Genomic DNA, 17,611 nt, shown 5'->3' with positions numbered 1-17,611 from the left:
ACCAACATACTAAGGATCAAAGATTCCGAGAACAACAGCATTATTTGTGCAGGGAATGTTGTCTGTAGAGGAGGAGTCAGACGTCAACAGATTTCCCACCTGAAATGTGAAGGGGTGCAGGCCAGACACAGGTTGACCACCTTAGTGAGCTCTAAGCCCAAGGAAGACAAAGTAGGCACATAGGAGATAACACCTATTTCTGACCTTTACTTCCAGCTGGCATGGAAATCTTAGTTACGGTAGAAGTCTGTCCAAACCTACCCATGAAGAAGATGAGGGTGGCGGAAGGGGACTACGTGGATGAAGAGGACTACTTGGAATACAGTGAGGCCGATATGGAAAGCACAGTGATCCAAATGGGTGATTCTCCACCCAGGATTACAGGCCGTTCCCGTGCCAAGAGGCAGCCTATGACCTGGAAACATTATATAGCAGCAGAAGAGGTTGTTTGGGACTATGCTTCAGATAACTCCACTTATTTATCCAGGTAACAGGGTCAGCTGTGTTTCTGTAAGCATAGGGTTTAAGTTTGTGGCAGGCTGCAGCAGAATCTGGCACAGTAATATTATCATTATCGTTGTTGTTGTTCAGTTTCTATCCCTCCCTCCCTGCCTCCCTCCTTCCTGATGGAGCCCAAGGCGGCAATACTAAAAATACATTTTAAAAAGCATTCTAAAAATACTTTGAAACATTCTCAAAACAACTGATCTTTCAGTCTTGAAATACCAGGGTAGACAGATTGTTTTAGAATTCCACCTGTAGGTCACCAGGGAGGGCATTCCACAATCTGGGAGCCACCACTGAGAAGGTTCTGTTCATAGGTCAGTGCCAACCAGACAGCCCCCAGTGGTGGTGGTGGTAGTAGTAGTTATTTAATTTAGGAATTGCTTTTTACATATATGTCTTAAGGCAATTTACAGTCATATCATAAAAGCAGCTGTAGTTTTCTAAGCAGTACAAAACAAACACCTAAGACAGGAAATGTAGTCACAGAGAAGTTGATGGTTGGATAGTGGGTCAAGCTAGGCAAGACAATTTGTGTTCCTGCTCAACAACTTGCTACTCAGCCTACATTGACAGGTATCCCACAATGATGACCACTGACAGTGACACTGCCAATACTCCAGGACCTCTTCCCTGAAGTCTGTGATGAGATGAATACTTATCTGGCTAGGTGCATGTCTCAGGTGCCTGAGATGTGATGGCCAAAGCATGATAGCCCTCTCCAGATCTAACACCAGCTCATCCCAGAACGTTTCTCCCTTCTCTTCTGCAGTGCTTACGCCAAACAGTTTCTGGAACATGGTCCCCAGAGGATTGGCTCCAAGTATAAGAAAGTCGTGTTTGTGGAGTACGAGGATGCGAATTTCAAGAGGCGGAAGGCATCGAAACCAGACCACATGGGGATTCTAGGGCCGGTCCTTAAAGGAGAAACTGGTGATGAGTTTATGGTAAGAGATGAGAAAGGTCAGAGCTACCCCTTTGTGATCATCAGTATACCCCCCCACGCTCTTTGTCTCTTTTTCTCTCACCCCCTCTTCTTTCTCAGTCATTCACCCACACACACATCCACACCCTTCTCCTGCCCCCATACCATCCTAAGACCTAACTATGACTTAGGTGATTGTCAGTGAGTTGCAGCAAGTCTTAAGCTCACACACTTTCCTTCTGTTTTCCTCCTCCTTTATCTGTGAGGGGTGTGAAAGTTTTTACTTTTCCTTTAGACCAAACCACAGTTTCATGTTACAATTCTGTTATTCTGTGTAAGAACTATGTAAGAACTTTTAGAAATTTAAAAATGTCTAGGGCAGAAATGGGAGACCCTGTGGTGTGGTCTAAAGGAAAAGTAAGGTTTGTGTGAGTAACCTTGTGTAAGTAACTTTGGCTAACAAACCACAGTTCCCTGAGTTCACATGTGATGTGGAACTGTGGCTTGTTTTCTAATGCGGAAACAACAGCTTTCACTCTCCTCATCTTAATATGAAGCAAGGAGATGAGTAGGAATACACAAGCCTGAGGCTTGCTGCAGCTTCTTCACAATCACCTAAACCAAGTTTTAAATGATCATCTGAATGAACTCAAATGGTCTAGACTCTAAAGCATTATTTTAAAACAGTGCTGCTGAAGACAATTCTATCCTGAGGAACTATTTATATATCTATTCTGTCTTGGGAAACTGTTTGAGGGTTGTAGCTCAGTATTCTTTTCCCTTCTTGAATCTTTTGCTAATTTGTAAATTGTAACTGCCCTATTTGTTTTGTATTTCTACTAATCATGTTCTCAACCTGAGATTGAGGTAGGTAGCAGTGTTGGTCTGACGCAGTCGAAATAAATAAAAAAATTTTAAAAAATTGTCCAGTAGCACCTTAGAGACCAACTAAGTTTGTTCTGGGTATAAGCTTTCGTGTGCATGCACACTTCTTCAGATACACTGAAGGAGAAGTCACCAAAACCTTATATATAGTGGGAGGGTGGGGTGCTGTTTTTCTCAGATCAGCAGCACAGCAATGGGCACACGCATGGCCCCACAGTATGCCAACATCTTCATGGCAGATTTGGAACAATGCTTCCTAAACTCCTACCCTTTCAAACCTCTCTTGTACCTGCTATACATTGACGATATTTTTATTATCTGGACACATGGTCAGCAGACCCTGGACACCTTCCACCAGACATTCAGTGACTTTCACCCCACCATCAACCTAACAATGAAGCAATCTATGCAAGAAATACATTTTCTGGACACTACTATAAAAATACAGGATGGGCACATAGACACGAAAGCTTATACCCAGAACAAATGTAGTTGGTCTCAACCTGAGATGTAACCTAGGATTCTCAGGGAAGATTCAGGGCTCGTTGACACAACCATTTCAGCAGTCTGTGGTAGTTTTCACAGAAATTGGCAGAGGCTGAATTGATTTGTGTCAAAGACTTCCAGTGCTTTCTGCCAAGCTCATCGGTCTGGATGTAGAGCAAAACATTTGGGGTGGTTCTTTTCTCCCAGCTTGCCAGTCTTCTAAACAGTGTACAGGCTCTGATAAAATATATTGTTACACCTGACATTTGGGCTCCAGCAGGGCTACAAATCCTGGTTAAAATGTGAAAACTGTCATTTCAGATTATGTTCAAGAATCTAGCCAGCCGGCCGTACAACATTTACCCCCATGGCATCACCAGTGTCACTTCCTTTTACCCCATGAGAAGCAGCAAACGTAAGACTCGTTCAGCAGATGGGAGTAGATTCCTTAGAGTGGGAGGGGTGCATGCATATTGTCTTTTTTCCCTTTTTAATCAAACTATTGTGGAAAGTACTGTGCCATACAGCACCAGGAAAAAACGAAATAATTTGCTCTCTATGAGCATACACACATTAAAATAACCATGCATATATTTGCATATTTGTCAATTATTTATCCTGCTTCAGCTAATCATGGGGGTGGGGAGCAATCTTGAACAATTCATGCAAGTTGCTTTTCAATTGAGAGATCACCAGGTGTTTCCTCATCAGCTTTCAAGCCCTACTTTGTATTCCACTTAAGGACTAGACATGTCTTTGAAAAACAAGGTTGGTAGGGTGCTCACTTTGGTACAAAATCCTAACTTTGGTACATGTGTAGCATCATAGAATATGCACCACCTTGCTTTTAGAAATCTGCCTGCTGCTGCTTACCATTGTCTGCTGTTAGTCATGCTCCGGTCTTAGCAAGACTTTTCCACTGTATTTTACCTTCCAATGCCCCACTTTTTGTTTCCTTTCCTTTTTCCTTTTGCTAGGCTGCCATGTGGCTTTCTAAAGGCTACTGCTTGCCCTCTTCTGCAAGAGACTGAGGTGTACCAATCTGGTTTGCGTGTCACGGTAAGCCAAACTGTAGCTTACCAGGACCATGCAAATGTGCTGGCGCTCCAGTCCTTTTAGGTCAGCTTAGAGTGTCATCTGAACTTGAGATTGTGGCTAAGCTGTCTCCTTCTTAAATACGAGCTATGGCCAAGAACAAATCTTAACTACAGTGGCACCTCGGGTTACAGACGCTTCAGGTTACAGACTCTGCTAACCCAGAAATAGTACCTCGGGTTAAGAACTTTGCTTCAGGATAAGAACAGAAATCGTGCTGCAGCAGCATGGCGGCAGCGGGAAGCCCCATTAGCTAAAGTGGTACCTCAGGTTAAGAACAGTTTCAGGTTAAGAACAGATCTCCGTAACGAATTAAGTTCTTGACCCGAGGTACCACTGTAAAGGTCCTGTTTAAAGAAGAGTAGGGATGTCAGAGGATTTTATCAGCAGCAAAAATGGGAGCAGAAATTGCTAGTGCTTGCTATTTGTCCCTTTTTCAGAATGGATCAGTATTCACTTTTCAGTCCGCAAATAATACATCATTGATTATGTTCTCATTTGCCTTGTACAGGCAATCCTCCTTTTGCATGGGGGTTCCGTTCTGGTCCCCCATGCCTGTCAGCGGAGGGTGTTTTGGGGCTACTTCCAGGTTTGGCATGTATGTGTGATCGCCCATCATTCAGACACACCTAAACCGGGAATTGCCTCTATTTCCTTTGCATTGAAATGAATGGGGTAGAACGCGTAATGATAACATAATTTTTGTGACTTGCGCAATTAATTACGTGAATTTTGTATGTAATTTTGCCACAACAGATGGCAAAACAAATAATGTCATTTTTGGTGGAAGATGAACTTCAGTGGAATAGAAACAGTGCTGTATGCATATATGAGAGGAAATTGCTTTTGCAAAGCATTAGGTAAAATTGCAGGCAAAAATGTGTAGGCCAGGAGAAAGTAGTACTAAAACGCTGATGGATTTGTGTGAGGACATTAGGAAAACAATCCTGCAAATTGACATGGAACTGTAGAGTAGACTGAACAATGAGAAACTGGGAGGAATTGAAACTGACAGGTGCATACATGGTAGTAAGCCCCATTGAATCACTTCTGAGCTGACCACAGTTAGGATTGCCCTGTACATCTTTAGCCAGTTTTTGATTTTTAAAAGCTGGTGGCAAATACAGTAACACAATGGTCTTACGGTTTGTTTCCTCCCAGATCACGTTATGAAGCTCTTGCCCATTCGACCTAACCAGGTGTTCACCTACAGGTGGAAGATAATGCCTGAGGATGGCCCAACCAACTCAGATCCCCGCTGCCTGACTCACTACTATTACAGCTCTATCAAGCCTGCTCGGGATTTAGCCTCTGGGCTAATTGGACCACTGCTGATCTGCTTCAAAGAGACCATGGACCGGAGAGGGAATCAGGTTGGTCCTTGTATCTTAGGAGAAAGCTTCACAAAATAGCATGAGGGCAACTTCATGTTATGTGTAGGTGTGTGTATTAGAGCCCAAATGTGTTAGCTATGAGTAAAGAAGTTTTGTGTGTGTGTGTGTGTGTGTGTGTGTGTGTGTAACTCTTTCCATGCTCACTTCTTTCCCCCTAAAATTCCCCCCTCCCTTCACCTATCTTCCCAAGGGAGTTTTAGCCATGTGCTTGAGAGAGTAAGAGCATGTGAAACCCAATAAGGGGTAGCTACAGTGATCTGGTTTGGATTCAGTGCAAACTATGCTTAGCGTGAATGTGCAAACTTGCAGGTTCCCAGAGCAAAGACTAAGACTGCAGCAGCACACCTCTTCCAGTCCTGTTATTGCTATTTGGGGCTAAGATATTTCTTGGCATGGCTTAGCATATTGCCTGAACTTGGAACTCATGGTTTGCAAGACAAACCACAAGCTGAAACTAAAGTTTGTTCTTGGTTTACTGGTCATGGTTTTCCTGGGGGAGGCAAACCACAAGCCTAGGTTCATATGTAATGCTAAACCAAAGCCTGACTTTGGTTAGCATAGCAGCAGCAGGACTGGGGAGAATCACTCTGTGGTTGTGATATCCCATCTGGGAAGCTTCACAGTGTTCATGCAAAGCCGCAATTTGACTTAGCATTACAGCTGACAATGCCAGTGGGGGAAGGAGATGGTCCTTATCTACTCAGAGACTTTCAACCAGACACTGCCAAGCCCAAACTGGCTTTGCTTCTGGGATGTTGCTGCTGCCTTATGTGTCTATTAGACCATGCAAAGGTACTTTACAGGCAGCCATGGGTGACCAGCCCTCTGAATTGTAACCAAAAAAAGCAAGAGGTCAATGAAGACTTTACAAAATAGCAGAATAATGAGTTCTGTAAGATGAACCCTGGCTAACAACCTGGCGCTTATGTCATTGAGTAGCTGCATAATTTTCAAATTAATAATGTAATAATCTAACATGGAATGTTACCAGGGCATGGATAACTGTGGCAAGGCTCTGCATGGTTGTCCACTTGTTATTGGGTGTTTGAACTGGATGATCTCCAGATCTCTTCCTAATTCATTTTTTTAAAAAATGGCAACCCAGGCCATGCTTAGCAGTATCAGCTTACTGTTAGATATACTAGAGGTGACAAGTTGACATGGGAACCAAACAGTTGACTGATTGCTGTAATTACTGATACTCCAGCTTAACTCTGAGGTGTTTGCAGAGAAATGATTTAAAGGTCTGCATGGGGAGCAGTTCAGAGTTGGGCACCCAAAGGCACACATTCTAGCAAGAAACCTAGAACCGGATAACAAAGAAGCAAGGTGGAAACAATATTCCCCTCCTGCCATCTCATCTCCATATCCAAAAAACCTTGAGCAGTGATGCTTGTTGTCTCTCCTCAACCCTTTCATTTGTGGTTCTTCCAGATGATGTCAGATGAAGCAAGATTTGTGCTGTTTTCTGTCTTTGATGAAAACCTCAGCTGGTACTTGGAGGAGAATATCAACCAATCCTGTTCTGATGCAGCCAATGTCAACCCCCAGGATCCTGAGTTCTATGCTTCCAACGTTATGCACAGTGAGTAGCCCCAGAAGAAAAGCTGTGGGGGGTGGGGGAGGAAAGGGGGGGGAAGGGTGCATCCCTATCCCAGAAAAGCTACACACACACACACACACACACACACACACACACACAGCCACATACAAGCTTAAGCGTGCTGTGTGAGATCTATTTACATCATCTAAATTTCATTCAGTACAGGCCCTTTCAGAAGTCCTTTTATTGTGCATTAATAATCATTTGAGCTCATGATACTATTTGCAGCAGCCATACCATACACAATCCTGCTTTCAGTACCTGTCTGTGCCTTTAGAAGTTTTGGGGTGCTCATACTACTTCAGTTATAATCAGTGCATATCCTGTAACTTTCTGCATTACTTTTTATTCAGCAAATGTTCTGTGTTGTTCTTTTTGTCCACTTTTGTGGCACATGGGCCCCTCCAAACAGCAGTAATTCATTGCGGAAGTTTTGCAGATCTAATAAAGCAGGAAAAAAATCACCACTAATGCACTATTGTTGTGTTGCAGGGAGGACTGAGCACTCTTACTCCACCCATGTGCTTTCCAAAAACTAGCAGCTACTTTTAAAATAGTCTTTAGGGACTCTAGGACTCTATTATTTTAATCCTCATCTGTTTGTTTCTGAAACTCTTTTTTTGGCCTCAGTCTACCCTGTGACCTGGATGTCCATGGCATTTTCCCCATCTCACTTCTCTTACAGGTATAAATGGCTACGTTTTTGATAATCTGCACTTCAAGATTTGCCAAAACAAAGTTGTGTATTGGTACATCCTCAGTGTAGGTTCCCAGACTGAGTTTCTGTCCGTCTTCTTCTCCGGGAATACTTTTCAGCACAACACAGTCTTTGAAGAGACCCTCACGCTCTTTCCCCTCTCTGGAGAGACTGTCTTCATGTCCATGGAGAAACCAGGTGAGTTAGATGTGCTACTTAAGGTAAAGGTAAAGGGACGCCTGACAGTTAAGTCCAGTCGCGAACGACTCTGGGCTTGCGGTGCTCATCTCGCTTTACTGGCTGAGGGAGCCATTTGTCTGCAGACAGTTTTTCTGGGTCATGTGGCCAGCATGACTAAGCCGCTTCTGGCGAAACCAGAGCAGCACACTGAAACACTGTTTATCTTCCCGCTGGAGCGGTACCTATTTGTCTACTTGCACTTTGACGTGCTTTCAAACTGCTAGGTTGGCAGGAGCTGGGACCGAGCAACGGGAGCTCACCCCGTTGTGGGGATTCAAACTGCCGACCTTCCGATCGGCAAGCCCTAGGCTCAGTGGTTTAGACCACAGCGCCACCCGCATCCCGTGCTACTTAAGACAATATGCCAAATCTTATCCCTTCCTAAGCACCAGAAGTCATTTGACATGAAAAAGTGACTCAGCTTCTCTAACCTTTCACATTATTTAATGTCTGTCCTGCTTTGTTTTCCTTGAAAGAAGAGTTAAAGTGAGGATGACTAAGCAGGATGGACTCATTTAAAGAGGCTCAGGAGTTCCTTCTCTTGATCTATTGCAGTCGTAGCTAACGTTGTACCCTCCAGACATTGTTAGACTACATCTCACATCATCCCCTGACCAGTGCATTTTTAAAGGGGTACTCAGAGGTACGCACTACTCCTGACCAATGGCCATACTGGTTGACAGAGGCATCCTGTCCTATTTCACCACCAGTTCTGCTGCCAGAACATCCTGGCTCTTGCCAAACGTGACAAGAGCTGGGGTATTCCACAAAGCATTGTCACTCAGCTTCTCTGCTGAGTGGCCAAGCAACAATATAGCATGCAGGAATGCGCTGGCTCTAGCCAAATTTGGAGGGAGCCAGAGCACTGCTCAAAGCATTGCTGCTCAGCTTCTCCACCCCAGGGAGCAGGGGAGCCAAGCAGTAATGTGGCATATAGGAACACCCCAGTTCTCACCAAACTTGGCAGCAGCTAGGGCATTCCATAAATCATTGCCACTCAAGCTTCTCCACCTGTGGGCGCTGAAACACCTCCCTCTGGCCACTTCTGCTGGAACTGATGAGGTGGGCTGAGCACTGCCTATTACACTTTTGCCACCTGAGGTGGGCGCTTCACCCTGCCTCATGGGTGGGCCGGCTCTGTGTGGCTGGAGCTGATGGAAGTCAGACTCCATCTGCAGGGCATTGGGTATGTTACCTATTATCCATTGTCTCACGCATACAGTAGGATAGTGGGGTCTGCTCTGTCCCTTCCCAGGCTGCCTCTGTTCTCAGTAAAAGAGGTCTACACATTGTCTGTTGGGACCTGGTAACCCAGCAGTCAGCCTCCTGGAATTCATCGACACATTTTGAATTTTGAGAGAGAGTGTTATTGGTCCTACCCCTTCTGGTTGTTGTACCCCTAACCGAGCAGAAAGAGAGAAAGCCCCTGTGCTTTATTGCCAATACTGATCTCATTTTTTCCTTCAATCCTTTTACCTGAGACAGGCACATGGATATTGGGATGCTTGAACCCAGACTTCAGGAGGCAAGGAATGAGAGCCACGTTCACTGTTTCCAAATGCCCCAATGAAATGGAATATGATTACTCTTATGAATTAATACCAGAAGGTGAACTAAATGAAGCCAATGTCTTGCAACCAAGAGGCTTCCCCAGGAAAAGCAGGCCTGTCCAGCCTTGCCTAAAGAAGCATGGAGATGCAGAAAATGAAATGCAGAAGACCAACCACCATTTTGCTCCTTGTCGTGAAACCAATAAGCTTTTTAAATTAAACAAGAAAAAGAATCCTACTGACTTGCCGTCACCTCCTGGAGAGTCCTTATATCAAGATAACATTTCTTTACCTTCTTCCCAAGATGACCTTGTTAAGCCCACTGATGCCTTTCCAGCAGAAGAAGAACCATCAACTATACTCAAGCAAAGTTTCCAACAGCATTCTTTCACAGGAAACTCTTCTCTCTCATGGAAAGAGTCTCATCTTAATAAGAGTGTGTTAGAAACTGCAACCAGCCTGGGTAACGAGACTCTTCCCTTTGGGACATTCAGCCCACTTGAAGGAGCTGGGATGGTCCGAGAGAAATCAGATAAACAGGAGGCAGTGGAGATCATGAAGCCTCATTCAGCCCCTCCATCGGAAAAGGTGGAGGCAATTGCTGAAGACCCTGTTACCAGCATTCAGTCAAAGGGGTTGCAGGATGGGATGGGCCTTGCAGAAAGACTGACCTTGAATGTGAAAAGACTCCCTCGTAAAACTGACAGTAATTTAACACAACAAAATGACGTATATCCAGATTCCAGATTTTCTGAAAGAGCTTCGCTTGAAGATGTAAACACAGTTAACACAGTTGAAGGGCATAACGCTGTATTGTTGATGCCAGATACAACATTGAATGAGAAAGTAGGACTGCAAATATCTACTGCAGCTATAGGAAGTCAAGGCCCTTTTACATCTGTAAGTGAAGACTTCCTTCATGGCAAAAATAGTGCACATACAGCCTCTCATGACAAAGTACATGAGACAACATCTCCAGCAAAGCGTTTTCAGGGTCATGAGACAGAGATGGTTGACACAGCTACTAGAGGCCCAGATAATTTGAAGGAACATGCTTCTTTATTTGCACAGAATGGTGAGCAAGTGGCTCCAAACAGATTGACTAACAACCCAAATATTCTAGAGAACTCTGACTATACTAATGACATTCTGGAGAGTAATGATAGATTCTCTACACATCCATTTCACACTAGTCAAAGACCAGACAGCTCAGCACTCCAAGAAGGTTTCCAAGAAACTAGCCAAAATAAGGATTTTGGGGGGAAAGAGAATAAAGCTTTGCTCATTGTTGATGCCACCACAAACAGAATCTGGAACCCAAATTCCCATGGATTGCTGAGTAGTTTGTTGCTTCCTAAAACAAGTTTATCAGAAAAAGAGGATGCTTTTCATCAAGGGGAGTCACCTCCATCACAGCTAGTTGACCTGGGAAATGACACAAATTCTAAAGAGTTTGTAAGAAAGGGGGAGATAAAGCTACAACCAGAACCAGAAATTCAGAGCCATGAAAAGTCATCAGATGGGATGAGGTTGCAGCCCTGTCATCTGGGTCCTCATGGATGTGGTGGTCACTTGGAAAAGAGGTCTCTGAAATCACACCAGGCCACGTTGGAAGAAAGACATGCTGTACCAGCAAGGGAAATGAAGAGTTCTGAAAAAGCTGAAGAAAGAGCTCAGGCTTTGCTCAATGGTAACTTCTTCAAGTTAAACAATAAGGCCAAGGCTTCTATAATAAAGGCACCTTTGGCAGATGGAGCTACAAGAAACCAACAAGCAACCACACTTGGCAAGACAACTGCTTCATCTTCTCTGTTCACCTCAGTCCAGTCCAGTCCAGCCCCACACTCCCTGAACTTTCCTGATTCCCAACAGACTTGGAGAGGAGCCAGTTTGTCTCACGAAGTAGAGGATGAAGGGGGTGCAGCTGACACCATTTCTGGTTATCCCAGAACTCTTGGGCACAGTAGTATGGAAGCTAAACCTGGACTGGCCCCCACCATCTTTGCAGGAGGACAAATAAAAGGTGCTGGCTCTGTTCTCCATAAGACAAATGAGGCTGGACTTCCTGCAATTCCAGAGGTTCCTGTTATGTCTCACAGTGATCCAGAAATAAAAAGGGAGAAGACTGAAAATTCTGAAAGATGGGCCTCAGCAGAAAACGATCTGGACTCTCAAGGTCACCTAGCTGTCAATCGTCCCTTTCAAGAGCAGCTGTGGGAGGAAGCAGATAGACAAAAGGAAATCCATAGCGAAGGAGGGGACGTTCGTTCCATAAGTGGCAATATTCAAAAATTTGAAAGGAGGAAAAGAGTAGAAGAAATTGGAGCCCCAGTGCATGGATTCAGCAAAGGTGAGAGTAGGACCTCAGGAGCCAAGGTCCATATGGAGGTCTCCATGGCACCGACCGACCTCAAAGGATCTATGGTGACAAACTCCTCAAAGACACTGAATCGAGCATCTGACTATGATGATTACAGCAATTCTGAGGACAAGCAAGAATTTGATATATATGGGGAAGATGACCAGGATCCACGTACTTTCACTGGCAGAGTCCGACAGTACTTCATTGCTGCAGTGGAGGTGATGTGGGATTATGGGAACCAACCATCTTCACCATATCTAAGAGACAAGTAAGTTCTGCCCAGCTTTTGGGGACTGTGGGGCTAGAAATTCATAAGCCTCAATGCTCTCTAGAGCAGCCATTTCCCATGTTGGGTCCCAGGATTGTGCTGACCTTAGAATAAGTTCCCATCATCCCCAGCCAGCATGTTCCAGTGGTTGGAGATGGTGGGAGATGTAGTCCAATGACATCTGGAGTCCCAAGGCTGAGGAAGGCTGATCTAGACCAGTGAGCTTATATGAGATGCTCCTGAGATTTTACCTCCAAACATTTACCTCCAAAGATCAGAGGTGATGTGAGGAGGAAGAGGGAAAGGCTTTTGGCTGATGCTGTATTGAAACTTTCTGAAATGGTGATGTAGTTTCTTCACAATCATCCTTGTACTGCTTTAAAAGCATTTAATTAAAAAAAAGTTGAATATTACATTTGCATCCCACCCTTCCACCAAGCAGCACAGGGCAGCATACATAGCGCCTCCCCAACTTGTTAATTTTCACAACCGCTTTGTAAGGTCGGTTAAGCTGAGAGATGGTGATGACCCAAGATTGCATCCTGAGCCTTACAGCGGATTAAAGACCTGAACTGGGACCTACTGTATGTATAAATATTCTCTCAGTGTTTCTTAGAGCTGCACAGTGCATGGGCACATAAGTGAAATGGTGACCTGTCTGTTGGATTTTGGGACAGCAGAAAGTTGCAACCATGATATATGCCTTAAAAAACACACAAGAGGAGCTGACTGGTAGTGACTAGATAAAGGTCTGCTTAAGAAATATTAGGTGACAGGGTGCATAAATGTTGCAGAACACCCTTTCTCTGCCCTAGATGGTGCTGGATTGCAAGGCAGTTACATATAGAAATGCTAGTCTGCAGCTGCTTCCAAAAAAAAGTCTGTACTTGACCACACCAGCCTCTTATGTTTTCACAGGGATCTGAAGAACAGCTGGAAGAAGCCATCCAGGCAGTACAAGAAAGTAGTTTACCAAGAGTACCTGGACAGCTCTTTCACTCAGCCACAGGTCCGTGGAGAATTGGAAGAACACTTGGGCATCTTGGGACCATACATCCGAGCACAGGTTGATGATGTCATCATGGTGAGACACTTGATGTGAAATACGGGAAGAGCTGGAGGGTGTCATCTCTCATACTTAAAGTGGGATTATAAAAACAAAAATAGTCTATCCCTCCTCTACATAATCCATTTGTTTAGGTCTGTATTTTACCTTACATATCACGTCCAGCTCATATCATTGTAAGAAAAGCCTGATGTCAGCACTTGGAATTCTTAGGCAACTGCAAGGACCCCAGCCACCTAGTAAGGGCCCAGTGCTTGCCACTTAAATTCCCTACAATGCCCTTGGCAGAACTTTGCTCTGGGGCTCTGTGAAGAATTGAAATGGCAACTAGACCCAGCCACTTGGCACTGATCAGCATCCCACTGACATACTGTCCAACATTTTCATTTCAAAAACAGGGATGCATGTCTTCCAGGATGTGCTCCACGTCGAGTCACGTGACACCATGCCACAATCTTGCCCTGGAAAAAGTGCTTTTTCGAGGGTGAGAGAGCAGTCCCCCAAATGGTCACCACAATCTCACTCCAAAAACCAGGATGTCCCTTTTTTTCTGAGACGCTTGGCAGTTTTGCACTGATAGAGACAAGGACACAGCCCAAGGCTCCTTCAGACCTCGAGCCAGTTTGATTGTCCATAACAGGTTAGTAGCCACACACTTTGTGTTAAGGAGTCAGGGTCAGCTCTACCCATTAGGCAAAATGAGGCAGCAGACAAAACTTTGGATGGCAGAACTGTATGTGCCACATGAACTGCCCCGTGCCACTAGGCTAGCCTACTGTCAGGTGCCCAACAGGACACTTTTTCATCTCCAGTGTCAGCTGCCAGTTCAGTTGGCTTTTGTATATTGAATAGGAGATGGGGGAAACACATCACCTTGTCTTTCATCCAAAGCAGCAAAATGTCTTGGGCTGGTCATGTATAGGAAGAAGGTCTATGGATGCGGTGGGGCATCATTACAGTTACCTGTGTAAGATTACTTCTTTTTTTAAAAAAAGTTATTTAATTACAATTCTTCTTGGTGAGTGATTGGGCAGATTTCTGCCTTTGTGCATTAATATATCCATATGTAAAAGGGCAAGGTACTTTTTAAAAAAGCTGACCATTTAGGGAGGGGGCCAGTAATATGCCCAACAGGGCTAGGCCCCCAGGGTTACCTTGGTAGTTTTGGCTCAGATCAGCCTTCCTCAACCCGGTGGCCTCCAGGCATTTTGGGCTACAACTCCCACCAACCCAAGCCAGCACTGGGTGTATCGTCTTCCAGGTTAAAAGGTGACCCCAATAGAGTAAAGAACAGCTTGCATTGTCTTTGTTATTTATCCCCCTTCCCAAAAGTTAACTCTCCTCTTTGCGCCTGTTCTTCCCTCCCTTCACCCAGGTGACTTTCAAGAATCTGGCTTCCCGACCGTATTCATTCCATTCTAACCTGCTGCCCTATGAAGGAAATGGGGAGGAAGTAGAGCAGCCCATCCAGGACTCTGTGCAGCCGGGGGAGGTCCGAGATTACTCCATCAAGGTGTTGTCACACATGGCTCCTACAGCCAATGAGTTTGACTGCAAGGCATGGGCATATTTCTCCAGTATTAGCCTGGTAAGTGGGTAATGCATGCTCTCCTGCTGTTTGTATCAGGGCATTTCATGGGCCATGACAGGAGGGCTGGCCAGACCTAACAGCGGGCACCTTGCAAAGATTAAAAAGCAAAGTCTCTTCTTGCAAGCTGATGAAACTTAATGTGCAAAACAAGCAAATTATATCTGCATACTGATGATTTGATTTGATTGTCATTTAACACAAGGCTATCTCCAGGCAACTTAGATCAAGTTTGAAAACATACAAAATTGTTAAAAACAGCTACCATCATAAAAAAAAAACTCCAACAAAATATAAGCAACCAAATTAATACATTAAAACACTAGCTTCTATGGGATGGGGTGAACTTACCACGAACAGCATTAAACTCAGCTGGATCAAATTCCATCCAATGCGTAGTTGAAGGGGAAAGTCTTAATGCAACACCAAAGGATGTCAATGGCTGCAACAGGCCTCACTTGGAAGAGCATTCCACAGGCAGGGGGCCACACTTGAGAAGGCTCTTCTTTTTTTTCTTGTTCCCTGAGTTCTATCAGAGGGAAGGTCTGCATATGCTCTTGTCAAGAGAGGAGGTCAGTCATGGCTAAGGATGGAAAAAATAGATTCAGTTTGCATTTAAAGATGGATTTAAATGCAAATTTAAATTGTACTTTCTGAAACAATATCCAAAGTGAAACACAGCCAACTTTTCAAATTTGCACTTCTCCAAATCTTGCAATGCGGTTCCCTAGCCAAGTAATGTGTACAAAAATGCATACACCAGGATAAATATAAATGCATATATTAGTGAAAATAGCATGCACAACTGCATTATATCTGGGGAAATTGCTTTGCAAAAATGTGTATACAGTATTAGGCAAAAATTACAAACAAAATGTGTATTTTAGGGCAGATTTGCACTAAAATACTGATAAATATTCATGATGACATTTTATATAATATTCATTAGTATTTTAGTGCATATATTTTAGTACACACACACACAAACAAACACTGATGTGGAAATGTAGAGAACTAAACTCAAGGCTGGGAAAAACAAAACCAGCAGATTTCCCCATTCCTAGTCAGGTCACAGAATGTTGCTTTTCAAGATTTCAGGCAGAAGCCCTTCCCAGGCTTACCTGGCTTGAACCTGGAATGCCATGTGTGCAAAGCATGTGTTCTCCCACTGAGCGACACCCCTTCTCCTTGAGATTCCCTTTCCATAACTGCAACTCCTCATCTTTTTAGTTAAGACATTTGAGGGAGTTTGCCACAGATGGCTCTAGGACATAATTGTCCTTGTTACTTCCATCAGCATCCCCTTGGCTTTCCATGCTCCCATTCTAAGTGACACGGGCGCAAAGGGAGGACTTTGAAAATTACATCTGATGTGAAAGTGGCCTTGTCCTGCTTCATATATAGTTAGGATTGCAGCCCATCTGGGGAAACCATTAAATGGAAGGTGCTATTGTGGCAGAGAAAGGGAAGGGAGCAGAGAAAGGGAAGGAAGAGAAGGGATGAGAGCTTCATACACGTCAGCTTTGCATAGCTATAACTGGATCTGACTTCTAAGATTTCAGTTTTTATACCAGACTTGTAAGTAGGCCCACAGAAAAGTAGCTAGCTTGCAATTCTTTCTTTTTTTTTACACCCCCTGTATACTAGTCACAAAGGAGGGGAAGCTTTATTCTCCAGGAATCTGTCTAATCCCCATTAAAAGGTGAGGCTTCTCAGCCTCATGATCCAGGTTGACATGGCATGAACATGACTCTAAGATGGGGGTAGCCAACATGATGCCATCCAGCAATGTCTTGGAGAGCACCATATCGGTGATTTCCGTATTTGCAGTGCTGCTGGGGTACAGGAACTGATACGCCTCACTTCCACCTGCCCTCAATTTTTAATTCTAGGAGAAAGACCTACACTCTGGTCTTGTTGGACCTCTGATTATCTGCCGCCCTGGAGTACTGAGCACAGCATACAGAAGGCAGCTGGCTGTCCAGGAATTCTCCTTGCTCTTCACCATCTTTGATGAGACCAAGAGCTGGTATTTCGCTGAGAACCTTGAGAGGAACTGTCTGCATCCCTGCCACATCCAGACAGATGATCCTGCCTTTAAAGCAAGCAATTCTTTCCATGGTAATAGCCTCCTTTCCACCTCTTCGTCTCTTTCCATGCTCCCAGTATAATTGGCACTGGGGCAAGGAGAGATGTGATGGAAATCCCTGCCTTCTCCCAAGTAAATCTACTCAACTCATTGATGGAAGCTCCGCTCTGTGTCCCTCTGCTGTGTGATCTGCAGAAGGTGGCTGTATAAGATGGAGCCTTTTCAGAGGGGAACAGCTAATGGCTCTTCCTGACTGTCGCTATTTTCAATCACATGCCAGTAAATTCAGATTCATAGAAGTGTGTTGGCATCTGTCTGTCTAGGAAGAGAATGGAAGAGTGCGCCTTTGGTGGACTGATATGGACTGATATGGGACAGACATGTTTTCTTGCAGCTGGGGCAGACAAATAATAGAATCGTAGAGTTGGAGGGACCCCCTAGGGTCATCTAGCCCAACCTGCTGCAACCATACCAGACACTATTTAGCTTTGCAAATGTCCTAGCAGCTTTATTGCTGCACCACTAGGAGGTTGTGCAATTAAAGTTGATTCAGAGCTCTTAGGGCCTGTCCATACCCCAGCTTAATGTGGATTGTGATTCCCTTGTGCACCCCTTAATTTTACCTGTCTGCGTGCTGTTTTCCTTCATCTGCTGTTACCCTGCACTTTCTCCTCCCAGAATCCAGAGATTCCCTATGCAATCAATGTAACTCTCCTATTTGGATTTTCACAACATAGGGAATTGGGCTTTTTAGTGTGGGATATATGGTATTTGCTGTTTTTGTATATACTGCTTTGTTTTGTTTTATATGAAAACAATTGACTATATAAGAATTGTTACATATGAAAACAAATGTATA

At 44.3% G+C, this 17,611-nt stretch overlaps 1 protein-coding gene across 7 annotated transcripts in view; it reads left to right on the top strand.

Moving 5' to 3' along the window:
- Positions 1-17,611, top strand: part of F8 (coagulation factor VIII) — a 79,754-nt gene that overhangs the window by 42,402 nt on the left and 19,741 nt on the right. For 5 of the 7 annotated variants that reach the window (XM_053374721.1, XM_053374720.1, XM_053374725.1 and 2 more), the window contains 10 exons: positions 217-487; positions 1,277-1,451; positions 3,122-3,215; positions 5,057-5,268; positions 6,724-6,874; positions 7,578-7,787; positions 9,315-12,009; positions 12,928-13,093; positions 14,451-14,663; positions 16,556-16,784. In XM_053374721.1, coding sequence (XP_053230696.1) covers positions 217-487; positions 1,277-1,451; positions 3,122-3,215; positions 5,057-5,268; positions 6,724-6,874; positions 7,578-7,787; positions 9,315-12,009; positions 12,928-13,093; positions 14,451-14,663; positions 16,556-16,784 — 4,416 coding nt within the window. Of the gene's footprint in view, positions 1-216; positions 488-1,276; positions 1,452-3,121; positions 3,216-3,777; positions 3,860-5,056; positions 5,269-6,723; positions 6,875-7,577; positions 7,788-9,314; positions 12,010-12,927; positions 13,094-14,450; positions 14,664-16,555; positions 16,785-17,611 lie in introns of those variants that run through there. The other 2 variants (XM_053374727.1, XM_053374726.1) reach the window with 2 other exon arrangements.

The sequence above is a fragment of the Podarcis raffonei genome, chromosome Z, assembly GCF_027172205.1.
Source record: "Podarcis raffonei isolate rPodRaf1 chromosome Z, rPodRaf1.pri, whole genome shotgun sequence".
Taxonomy (NCBI): Eukaryota; Metazoa; Chordata; class Lepidosauria; order Squamata; family Lacertidae; genus Podarcis; species Podarcis raffonei.
Note: the sequence above shows the minus strand (reverse complement) of the source record. Positions and strands in the feature narration are given on the sequence as shown.